This window comes from Canis lupus, chromosome 11, assembly GCF_048164855.1.
Source record: "Canis lupus baileyi chromosome 11, mCanLup2.hap1, whole genome shotgun sequence".
Taxonomy (NCBI): domain Eukaryota; kingdom Metazoa; phylum Chordata; class Mammalia; order Carnivora; family Canidae; genus Canis; species Canis lupus.
This window is the reverse complement of record NC_132848.1, coordinates 52,567,991-52,580,987: the sequence shown is the minus strand read 5'-3', so window position 1 is coordinate 52,580,987 and position 12,997 is coordinate 52,567,991. Positions and strand designations below refer to the sequence as shown.

Genomic DNA, 12,997 nt, shown 5'->3' with positions numbered 1-12,997 from the left:
AGAATTCTGGTCTGTGTTTCTGTATTACATTTTACACTAAAGGCATCTCTTAAAACAGATACATTCCATTAAAACTTTGGAATAGTTTTACTATTAAGTTTACTATTTACTAATAGTTTACTATTAAGGTGTTTAAACTTTAGGTGATAGAAATTGCACATTAGTGTGCACAGTATTTTAAAGCAAAATTACATTAACTGAACCCTTTAAGCCCATAACAAGAGATCAGTTTCCTTGTAAAATTTTAAAACTGTAAGTCAAAAAAAAAAGTCAAAAAATAAAAAATAAAACTGTAAGTCAGTTGATTGTTCTGTCTGAATGTGGTGAAAATGACGGTTGTAGCAGTGTAGAGGCGTTTGGGGTCCCTGGCTGGCTCAGTTGGTGGCGCATATGACTCTTGATCTTACGGTCATGAGTTTGAGCCCCACATTGGAAGTAGAGTTTACTTTTTTTTTTGATAAATTTTTTTTCAAAGATTTTAAATATTGAGAGAGCACAAGCAAGGGGAAGAGTAGAGGGAGAGGGAGAATCAAGTTCCCTGCTAAGCAGGGTTGGGGGATGGTGGTAGGACCTGGGGATCATGACCTGAGCCAAAGGCAGACACTGAACAACTGAGCCACCCAGGTGCCCCTAGAGTTTACTTTTTAAAAAAGCATGAAGAAAAAAATGTGTTTTTACTGCTTTCTTTCCTTGAATGTTATTCTAAAACAAAAGATAACAGGTTACAAACTTCATCTTTGATGGAATTCAGGGACATTTTTAACCTTTAAATTGCAATATGGTAGATGACTATGTCCTATGACCAAAGCAGCCAGTCCAGATTAGAGCAGATTATAAAACCTTATAGGAAGATATATTTGTAAATATATTAAGGTGTTTAAACAACTGATAACAAGTTTAGGATAGAATTATCAGTAGAGGCCTAAGCAAAGGAGAAGAATAACAGAATTACCAACTTTAATAAAAAGTTGTACAATAAAGAATATGTAGTTCTACTTTTTACTCCGCTCTGAATAGCATACTAATCTAACAAAAATCGTGATATTACTACATCAAAAAGATACAGTGAATATATGTGGTGGAAGATAGAGCTAAGTTCTTATCTTCCATAATAGGAGGTCAGTAGACAATGCCTACATGATTTATTGTACAATGCCTACAGCAACATAAGTCTTAAAAATATAGAAGTAGATAAAAAGAATCAGCTAAAAGAATTGAAGGTGGGGACCCGTGGATAAGGGATAATGAGGAGAGGAGACTCCTGTTTGCCTTAATAAACTTGTGGATCTAGTTGACTCTCTTAACTTTACAAAGTCAAAACCTAAAGATAAGAGAAAGAGCATCCCTGCATTTGAATCATGTTTAGTCAATACATAGCAAAGTATACTTATAGTACTGTATGTTTAGAATAGTCAGGACATGATAGTGGCCTGTTATGGAAATCTTTGAGGAAGCCCAATAAGCAGCATACCTTATCTTGCCACATTCTGAACAAGTTATGAAATAAAGCCATGAAGTAACATGAAGAGGCTGAAATAATAAATTACTTTTATTTATAAATAAATAAAAGGTTAAGTTGGAGTATACAACTTTGAACAAGAACCAAATGGGTTTGGTTCACTGTGCCCCCAAGTTAAATAAGCTTACTCAGTCATAAGATTTGTTTGTGGCAGAAGGCATGCTCCCTTAGGGCAGCTCACTTCCCTGAGGAAAAGGGTGAGGCTAAATTAGGCATACCCAGTTTATTCTTTCCCAAGTTTATCAACCACATATGTCATGCAATTCCCAGCAGAAGGAAACTAGGAGCCTAATTGAGCTCCCTTCTCAATAATGAAAACATCAGAAATGTGGAATTGCTCCAATCTAACATTAAGTTTAGTCTAAACACTTTTAAAATTTTTGTTTCTTTGATGCTGTCTTGCCATAATAGTCTGTATGTATGTGTGTGTGTGTATATATATATATATATATATACCCAGTGTACATTCATTTTTATTTGGTATAAAATCAAAGAATTTTTTTGTATTTAAAGAAACTATTTTTTAGTTACTCCCCCAGTTAAAAAAATATTTAATCCAAATGTAAAGAAGTTAACAGATAATTTGTACTTTATTTATAGAAAATGAAACCTGAAACTATTTCTGAGTGTTATTCTCAGAGGTCTGTTCTTTTAAAGAGTTAAATATGTAGTAAACTAGGGTATTCAGAATTACATCCTATTTTTAATCTCCACTTTTTTTTTGCAAAAAGTGATTCATTAGTTCCACTTGAGTGCTTGTTACATGTGAAGTCCTATATAGATGCAGAAGTTAGAATAGTCATTTCTTTATAGGAGCTTATGATCAGGGAGGAATGGATATGACAAATACAGAAGTAGTACCAAATAGTATATAGAGGTACCATAGAAAGTACTTAGTTCTTGAGGGAATTTAAAGAAAGGAGAGCATATTCACTTTTTGATGGGAGATAGACCAGGAGTTGAAATGGCTTTTAGAAGTGCCATCTTAAGAATATCTCACTTTTTTCTCTTAATATTTAGTCTTAATTAAATCTTAGAATTTAGGATATCAATATTATAGTAACTTTTCTTCTCATTACAAAATAAGTAAGTAAAGCTTGTCCATTACAGAAAATTTAAGAAATTCAGAGAAGTATAAAGGATACAGAAGTCATCTGTAATCATACTCAGATAATCACACCTATTTTTATTTTGTTCAAGTTTTTTTCTTGAAATAAAATTTAGATCATACTTAATGTATACTGTATTGAAGTATGTATTGTTTCTTCTATTGAACATGATAACATGAAGAGCATGAATATAAGTTAGCCTATTCCCTATCATTGGGCTAAGATGAACATTATTTTGTGTCTTTTTCTAGTCTCTGATTATATCCTTAGGTCAGCTTTTTACAGTTTGTTTTCATGAGACATTTTTAAATCTCCAAGGGTATATTTTCTTTAATTATTAATAAATCTTTGTTAAAGGATATGTATGTTTATTGGGTAATAGTATTTTTTTTTTAAGATTCTATTTATTTATTCATGAGAGGCAAAGACCTAGGCAGAGGGAGAAGCAGGCTCCATGCAAGGAGCCCAGTATGGGACTTGATCCCAGGACTCCGGGATCACGCCCCAAGCCGAAGGCAGACACTAAACCGCTGAGCCACCCAGCCATCCCTATTTGCAGTTTTTGAATGAAGCTTTCCTTATTTTTTTTTCTGGCTTTGAATATACTCAGACTTAATTAGAGGATTTGTGGTTGTATGTTTTACTAAAACATTTAAATCTTTTTTATTCCTTGTTTATCATTTGAAATTTCATGTATATCTGTTTTATTCTTATTCTTGAACATGTCTGATACTTAATTTTGAGGCATACAGTAAAAAGGTCATTTTTTAAATGTCATTTCTTTTTTGAAAGTAGCTTTACCTACAGTTTGATTTCTGTATTTTTCAGGGTTACTTTGAAAGTTGCAACATACACAGAAACAGAATAGCAGGCTTTGAAGTAAAAGCCTATGCTAACCCCACAGTGGTTCGATGTGAAATTCATCATGGGCAGACTGGAGGAATATATGTGCATGAAAAAGGAAGAGGACAATTCATAGAGAATAAAATCTATGCAAACAACTTTGCAGGTGTATGGATTACCTCAAATAGTGACCCAACAATAAGGTATTTAAATGTAATTGTGGATGGAAGTTACTTCTTCACTTTTTATGTTACAAGAAAAGTCAAGATACTTAGCTTTAACTCTTAATTTTTTTCCTAGATCACCTGACTACTACAAAATAGATTATCCTAGTAAATTTCTATGCATCTGAATGAGCATAGCTATTGCATTTATTTTTGGGTATTCTGTTTTTTAGTGATCTGAGTCATGCATAATTTTTTTATGAACAGTTGCAAATGCTGTGATTTTTATTTTAAATTCACGATACTGCATTATAAATGAGTATATAGGGCCATGTTCTTCTCTTGGAACCTGAATGACCTTGTCTTCTCTTTTGTCTGAGAGTCAGGAGATAGCATAACTCAGGAAAGTAATTATCACAAAGATTCTTGGACAGAGATACCAAAAATAACAAAAAGTCAAAACTTCAAGCCATCGCTTTTAGTAGTTCCTACCACTCCCTCAGGCCACAGTAAGGAAACAGACCCAGCCCGAAAGGCATTGGATAAGAGTGTAGAACAAAACTGTTATAGTTTAATCAGTGACGATGAATTATTTTTAATTGCCAAGTTTTATCTTCCACTGGCTTTATGAAAATAGATTATGGTATTTCAAATGTATCTAGATTAGCTTTAAAAGAAACAGTTCTAAATATGTTAACTATTTTGAGGGAAATTTTTAAGAATGTTATTTTGTCTCAAATACTAGGTGGCTCTTTGTAGCTTTAGGTCTTAGAAAAAAAACAAGGGAATTTAGAGATCATCTAGCCTGAGTCCCTTATTTTACAAATTAGGGAACTGGTCCATAGAAGATAAATAATATTTTAAGGTCACATGATTATGAGTGCCCTTACAGTTGGTTGTGTTAAACAAGTAAGCTTTTGCTAAATAGATGTTTATTTTTTATTATTTCTCATAATTATAGGGGGAATTCTATATTTAATGGAAATCAAGGGGGAGTTTACATCTTTGGTGATGGACGAGGCCTTATTGAAGGAAATGATATTTATGGTAAGTGTGTTTTGTTCTATAAAATTTTGGAGCTTGGTCTGTCTTCCTGACATTAGCAAAATGGACCACTTTGAAACCATCCAAGTAGGAGAACTGATCCAATTTCTTTACATTCTCAGTAAAGATTATTTGTGATATGTATTTACTTAACATTAGTCATTATTCACTTAACGTTTACTGAGTACCCACTGTGTACCAGAACCATACCAGGTACCAGTGATGAGAATATAAATAAGACCTTAGTCTCCAGGAATATCTGGTTTCCTTAGAATCATTCCTTTCACTTTGGTACTAACTATAGAGGGAGGGGCGCCTGGGTGGCTCAGTGGGTTAAGCATCTGCTTTTGGCTCAGGTCATAATCCCAGAGTCCCGGGATTGAGCCCTACATGGGCACCCTGCTTAGTGGGGAGTCTACTTCTCCCTCTGCTTGTGCTCTTTCTCTCTCTCTGTTGCTTGCTTATTCTCTCAAATAAATAAATAAAATCTTAAAAAAAAAAACTATAATGGGAAAATACTTATTCCTCATTAAAACTTAAGATATTCATTTAGCAGACCATTATTAGATGTGTGTGTACTAGACGCTGATATGTTTCTGGAGTTTCTCTTTTGCTAATACTTATCTGGATAATACTTACATAAAGCTTACTCAATTCCAGGTTTATTCTGAACATCTTACCTGAATTGAGTCATAGAATATTCACATCAACCTGTAACATAGACACTATTAAATATCCCCACTCTGGTCAGGAAACAAAGGTACAATGAAATTAACATACTCAAAGTCACACAGGAAGGTAGAATCCTGGGATTCTGGGATTTAAATCCTGGGATTTAAAACTTGGCAGCCTGGCTTCAGAGTCTCTACCCTTAACTATTATACTGCCTACAATTTTTCTTTTTATATACATAGTTCCCTTAATTTTGTTTTTTAGTACTTAAGGACCATAAATATCTTTCTGAATATGACATATTTCACAAAATCATGCTTTTCCTAAAATTCTAAAAATTTAAACTACTGTGTAATGTAAAATTCTGTGTTCCACAAGGCTCTATATGTTGACATTGTAACTTTTATTTTTAAATAGGCAATGCATTAGCAGGAATTCAGATTAGAACAAACAGTTGTCCAATTGTTCGACATAACAAAATTCACGATGGCCAGCATGGTGGGATTTATGTGGTAAGTTAATGAATTACAGTTCTAGAATGTCATGCATCAAAACCAGGGAATAAAGGATAGAAGAGGACAGAATTATATGTAGCTCTAGATAGGCCATATTCAGCTTACAGTGTATGAATTTATGACGGTCTTTAATAGTTATACAATAAGTAAGACTCTTATTCTCCCTGCCAGTATATGAATAACGTTTACAGTGTGTATAGTGTTCTGTAAAATTCAACTGACTGAATTTATGCAGAGTATACCTTTTTATTAAAGTCTTTAATTATAATTGGCATTTTAGGCTGAACTCAAAACCGCTGATTTGGCTGAGTTACATTTGTTACACTGGAGTTTTGCTGGTGTGACTGCACTAGGAGTCTGAAATTTTCCAAAAGTATTAAGTAAATCCGTAGTATCACTGAAAGTACTAATAATACCAACTTGAGTATTTTTGAATATTTTTTGAAAAGCCAATTTTTCATTTAATTTATGTTGAAACATAATTGAGCATCTTAGAAAATTTTAAGACCATGTATTGCTCATGTATCTTCTGACCATGGTATATCTGAAACTGTTACAACTGATTCAAATGAAAAAATGTAGGAAATTTTAGAAAGGTCCTTGTGTAATGCCAGGTATGTCTCTAATTTTTATTTTCAGTTATAGAAATGTCCATGTCTAAAAATGTCCGTGTCTTGAGTCTTCTGCTCTAAATAACATTTAGTAACCTGAGACCTTATTTTGAATGATTTCACCAGTAATAAACTTGCAATACCTATTAGCTTACTAAAATGCGAACTCTTCAGTTTATTTTATATCATAGAATGAAATGAGAAGCTTTAAAGTGTAAGACCACATAAAGAATAGTACAAAAGCTTCTGGAGTTTAAATTCAGGGTAGAGGCTATACAAAAACAATGTTAACCACCTCCTCATCCATATTAAAAAGGGCAGCCCCGGTGGCCCAGTGGCATTGCCCCCTTCAGTCCAGGGCATGATCCTGGAGACCCGGGATCAAGTCCCATGTCGGGCTTCCTGCATGGAGCCTGCTTCTCCCTCTGCCTGTGTCTCTGCCTCTCTCTCTCTCTCTCTCTCTCTCTCTGTGTCTCTTGTGAATAAATAAATAAAATCTTAAAAAAAAAAAAAAAGTAAAAGTTGAGTTTTTTTAATCATAACTGTCTTTAAGGGGAGGAGAACACACTATAAACTACTTGTTTCCAGAAGATATATATCGTAATCAATGTAACTTTTATTTAGCATGAGAAAGGACAAGGCGTAATAGAAGAGAATGAAGTTTATAGTAATACTCTGGCTGGGGTCTGGGTGACAACTGGCAGCACTCCAGTACTGAGAAGAAACAGGATACATAGTGGAAAGCAGGTAAAATTATTTTGGACTCTTATATGGGAAATACGTTGTTTTATGAACACTTTTTTGTCACTTGAAAACATTTTTTTTTAATTTTAGGTTGGTGTTTATTTTTATGACAATGGACATGGAGTGCTAGAGGACAATGATATCTATAATCATATGTATTCTGGGGTTCAGATAAGGTAAATGTTTTCACATTTGGCTTTCTTTTGGGAGGGAGTTGGGTGGTAATATGTGGGGTATGTAGAACTTTCCTTGTTATTTAATGCTCAGTCTTTATTCCTCCTTTTGTATATATATTCATGCTCTTACCACATGCTTGGCTTTGTCAGAATATAGTTGTTGTTTTTTTGAACCAGCTGAGGCAAGCAACCAGTGGCACATACACCTGCCGTAAGAGCACATTTCCACTGTTATATTATCCACTGTTAACAGTCATAGTTTCCAATGTACTCCACCATACTTGGAAAGTAGAAGGCTATATGAAAACACTTGTGAGCTATATGTGGCATGTTGTAGGCACTCAGTAAATGGGAGCTTCCGTTTTTACACTATTTCTGTAAAATTAATAGTTTTTTACACTATTTCCTATATTTTAACAGTTTTAGAAACTAGTAGTACTTATAATTCAGCCCTTCATTTTATATATTAGGGAAGTATACCATAATAGTAGTCACTTAATCAGGATGCCTGGATGACTCAGTGGTTGAGCTCTGCTTTCGGCTCAAGGCGTGATCCTGGAGTTCAAGGATTGAGTCCCACATCGGGCTCCCTGAGGGGAGCCTGTTTCTCCCCCTGCCTACGTCTCTGCCTCTCTCTCTGTGTCTCTCATGAATAAATAAAATCTTTATAGATTAAGTGACTACTATTTTTTTAATCTCCTCAGTTTAGTTTATGTATTAGGAGACTCTATAGTAATTAATCTATAGCTAAGTGTATTCTATGGGAAATAGAATTAAGCAAAATTAAACTAGTGTCTTTACTGACAAATTTCTCAGAGCATCTGGAAAGACTCCATTGTATAGTTCTTCTTACTATAATTAATATGAATTTTTTCACTGTTACCTCACATAACATGGGATATGGGAATAGAAGCAGTTAAGATGGCATTTTTTTCTATTATATCTATAGGACTGGAAGCAACCCCAAAATTAGACGCAACAAAATCTGGGGAGGACAGAATGGTGGAATTCTTGTTTATAATTCTGGTAGGTTTAATCTTTCATCCTTTTCTTATTGCTAATTGCCTTTAGAAATATACTTTCCAAATGACATAACCTCAATTCTTCCACTTGTAGGTCTAGGCTGTATAGAAGACAATGAAATATTTGACAATGCAATGGCTGGAGTCTGGATTAAGACAGATAGTAATCCTACACTAAGAAGAAATAAAATCCATGATGGAAGAGATGGTGGCATCTGTATATTTAATGGGGGTCGAGGTATTGTTGTTAATTTTGCATTAGTAAAAAATCCAATTTTTCATTATTCTTCCTCCATATCTCTAATGATCAGTGACATTGCCAATTAATGAATTATAATTGAGTGAATCTCAGTCTTTTTCCTTACCAAATCTTGAAATAGTTTATAAGATTAGTGCCTAGAGGTAAAGCAGAAAGAGATCTACACAATTTTTTTCTCTTTCTAGCCATCTTGAGTGTGCTAGTTGTTAGGCTTTTTAAAGGTAGAATTTGTTTATTCTCTTTTCTGGACCTTATTTAGAATAGTGATATAATAAACGTCAAGGTCCAGTTATAGAACTAGGATAGAAATTAATTGGCTTGTAAATAAATGAAAATGTCTGTAGTAAATAAGTATTGCTTTGTACCTGTTTACAACTGTTTGTTGGAGAATGGAATTAATGAAGACAAGGTGTGCCTGGTTTTGTGTACGTAAAGGTCAACTCATTTTGCATTGAGGCAAAGGTTCCACTGTCCCTGCCCCTTGCAAATGCACGTTGTTCATAGTGATTAGGGGAGAATGTCAAATGCAAATTTATCACCATTCCCATTCCTGAAATGTCAGCAACCCAGCACTGTACATATCTAATATGGAAGGATAGCTAGTTCTTACTACAAAATAATTCAAAATTTACTACAGCCAAGCAGTGATGATTCTATTAATGGCATAGACTCTGAAAGAGCTCATAACCTAGTAATTCAGTAAGGTGACAGATCTCCTAGGAGTCTTTACAGGATATAATGAACAAATGCAATACAGTGGATGGTTTTATTTGTAAGGTGTGAAGAAAAGGTTCATGGACTAAAATCACTCTTGAGCTATGTCTTGAAAAATGAGTATTCACTGGTAAATTGTGGGGTGGGGAGGCCATTCCAGATGTAGAAGGCATAATTCACACTTTCATTTGTACATATTAATTGAACACCTCTGTACCAACTGATACAGATGCTAAAAATGGTCAATAAAACTACATCCAGAAAGTTTATAGTCTAATGGCACATTGTAAACAGAAGTCTACAGGAAACAAAGTGGTTTAGTAAGGTGTACAGAGGTACTTAGAGTTGAGGCTAGAGAAGGGGCGGGGCCCAAATCCTAAGAGACTTTGTAGGCGAGTTCAGACTGGATCTTAGCAGAAGCAGATTAGAGGTAGGGACTTTGAAATGGTCTTTTCCAGTGGAAAGCAATTTAGAGGCCAAAACTGAAATACCACAGATGTATTCAATGTCCACAGAAATAATAGTTTCATGTCTTCAGAGAGCAGAGAAATGCTAGTACACAACTGATAGTTCAGTGGGTTTTATAGGAGTAATATTACTTTCACATGTGTACTGTCGCATGTATTAATTCATTTAATCCTCATTATAACCCTATATGTAGGTGCCATCATGCCCAGTTTAGATAAGGAAACTGAGACAAAGTAGGTAAATAATTTACCTACTCAGACCTAGAAGGTGGTGGAATCCATATTTGAAGACCTCAAGTCCGATTCCTCAGCTCACTTTTTAATCATTATATTGTTGTACTCTCAGAAGAGAGAATAAATTTGATGGAGGGTAACAAATCTTCCAGAGAAAATGACATTAGGAATAAAGAGGGCAGGACATTCCAGGATGAGGAAATAACACAAACCAAAGGCATTAGAGATAAAAACGTGTAGCATAATCAGAAGCATAGGTAACATAGTAAGACAACAGAATAGGTTAGGGGAACATTTTGAAAGGCTTTAAGTAGCAACTTAATTTTAAACTTTATTCTGAAAATGGTTTTTAAGTGGAGAAAGGAACATAAGAGTTGGAGGAAACGGAAAAATAGAAGAGAAACTGGAGTAAATTATCAAGTAATTATTGTAATAATAGTGGGATTAATCAGGGCTTGAATGAAAACATTAAGGCTGCATAAGTTCTAAAAATACTTAGAAGGAACTAATTTTTTTAATTCAGTATTTTTAGTGAGGACTATGTGCCTGCAGCCACTGGGAATAAAATGGTGAGTGAACTAGTCATGGTTCCTGCTACCATGAAATTTTCAATCATTCGTTTAGAAAGCTCACATGCCATTTTAAGCAGTTTTTGGTTATGTCCTGCCATAAACTCCTCTGAATTACTAATAAACTTTCTTTTCAGCTGAAAAATTAGTCCTGTGAATTTCATACAACGCAATAAGAAACTAAAAGAAAAAAACTAAATACCACCAAAAAGGCTCATAAAACTTGTTTATGTGCATTAGCCTTAATCTGAGGAAATATTTTATTATAGGTCTCCTTGAAGAAAATGATATTTTCAGGAATGCTCAAGCAGGTGTTCTCATCAGCACTAATAGTCATCCAGTCTTAAGGAAAAACAGAATATTTGATGGATTTGCTGCAGGTTTGTATGTTCTTTTGTTACCTGGAGCTTGTCTTCTATAAATGTTTAGTTTCTAAATATATTAATTTTTTTGCTTAATAACTGAAGGTGTGTGCAAAATGTATTGTGAAAGTGGCTGAATGCCTGTCAATTAACCATGGCTTAGGAGAGCACCCAGTCCAAGTTCTGGATTCTATTCTAAGCCAGAGTTTTAAGAAATCTCTCCTGCTACTCAGTAGTAATTATGAAACCTTAATTGGGATAGAGTGCAGGCTTGTACTACCATTGGAATACAATAAATTCAAACTCTCTGGCCTCAGACTTTTTAAAGATCTTGGTTAAGTAAATCCAAATATTGTGCATATTATTTCAACCTTTTGCCAGGAAGATGACGTGTTTTTTGTTTTTAAATATCCCACATAACCATCCAGCTTCCTTTTTCTTCATTTCTTCATGTGTATAACTAGTGGCTACCTAAACAGAATTCTGCACAGACATTATCCTCTTCTGCTTGCAAAGAAAATAAAGTAGTAATGAACCATTTGTAGTAGCATTCCTTCTTTAGCAAGGATTATGGACTATTAACTGTAGAAGATAAATGTTCAGTGACTCAGTCATTTGCATCTTATTCTTTAGATGTTGAGAGTTAAACTGTATAATGTGGTGATATATCTACTGTTTGTAAATTTTACTTCAGGTATTGAAATTACAAATCACGCAACTGCAACACTAGAAGGCAATCAGATTTTTAACAACCGGTTTGGAGGCTTATTTTTAGCATCTGGTGTTAATGTGACAATGAAAGGTATGTTGGAATATGCTCTGCTCTGCCTATGGATACACAAAATATGCCATGAGAAGATACTGGTATCAGAAGCCATTGCTATCACTCTCCCAAGTTAACTACAACTCAGGGACTATTTTGAAAGCTTTGACTTGTTCTAAACAGTTGGGAGTTTCTTACGCAAGGAAAACCAATTTCTATTTTAAGCTGATTTTTTTTGCTTTCGTTGGTTAGCCTCCTTTAAAGGTCTTAAAAAGTGATTCTTCTATTAGAATCCTAGAATCTATAAGTCTTTTAGAACTTATTTTTTCTTCTATTACAGATAACAAAATAATGAACAATCAAGACGCCATAGAAAAGGCTGTTAGTAGAGGCCAATGTTTATATAAAATATCAAGTTATACCAGCTATCCCATGCATGATTTCTACAGGTATATTTCTAAATTACTTGTGAGTCTTGAAAAGGGGGATAGTGATTTTCTTTTCTAAACTGGCAAGACATAACAATTTCAGATTTTTCTCTTAAATGTAAGCTAGAGAAAATTGAGTATTTGCCAATGGAAAGAGAATATAACTGAGAATTTTGTCCACATTAAGTTCTATAATCAATCTACTTGAAGAGTGTGAGACCATAAATATGGAAAAAATATACTGCACCAACTATTGCTATCACTAGGAAGGTGGAACACAATGCTTTTGTTTGCATAGGAGTTTCAAAGTAAAGCTGTAATTGTTAGATATTCCCCAGTCACTGAGTAGTTTTGGACTCCCTTCTCCCTGCCCCCAGGTTAATTCATAAAGACTTTGATAGTTTTTTTTTTTATTCAAAGTTTCAGCTGCCTTTCTGCAATTTGCAAATCAGTTTTTCTCAGAAGACCCTAAACAGGAGATTGACTTAATACATTGAAGTCCTTTTGCAGAATTAATCTGGGCTGAGCCACAAAAATTTGGGTTTTGGTCATCTTCTAAACCAAAGGTCATAGGGTAAAATGCAGTATTTTGAGAAATAACATGTTCAAGAAAAATAACATAAGCTTTTGCTTTTTAGATGTCACACTTGTAACACCACAGATCGAAATGCCATATGTGTGAACTGCATTAAGAAGTGCCATCAGGGACATGATGTAGAATTTATTAGACATGATAGGTATGTAGCACACTTGCTTGCTCTATTACCCACTTATTTCCCCCC

At 34.3% G+C, this 12,997-nt stretch overlaps 1 protein-coding gene across 3 annotated transcripts in view; it reads left to right on the top strand.

Annotated features, from left to right (window-relative positions):
• The window catches only part of FBXO11 (F-box protein 11), an 88,136-nt gene that overhangs the window by 73,772 nt on the left and 1,367 nt on the right, over positions 1–12,997 (top strand). For all 3 annotated transcript variants that reach the window (XM_072768278.1, XM_072768279.1, XM_072768280.1), the window contains 11 exons: positions 3,457–3,674; positions 4,597–4,682; positions 5,769–5,863; positions 7,102–7,224; positions 7,312–7,397; positions 8,347–8,423; positions 8,514–8,657; positions 10,932–11,042; positions 11,719–11,826; positions 12,128–12,236; positions 12,854–12,952. In XM_072768278.1, coding sequence (XP_072624379.1) covers positions 3,457–3,674; positions 4,597–4,682; positions 5,769–5,863; positions 7,102–7,224; positions 7,312–7,397; positions 8,347–8,423; positions 8,514–8,657; positions 10,932–11,042; positions 11,719–11,826; positions 12,128–12,236; positions 12,854–12,952 — 1,256 coding nt within the window. The remainder of the gene's footprint in view (positions 1–3,456; positions 3,675–4,596; positions 4,683–5,768; positions 5,864–7,101; positions 7,225–7,311; positions 7,398–8,346; positions 8,424–8,513; positions 8,658–10,931; positions 11,043–11,718; positions 11,827–12,127; positions 12,237–12,853; positions 12,953–12,997) is intronic.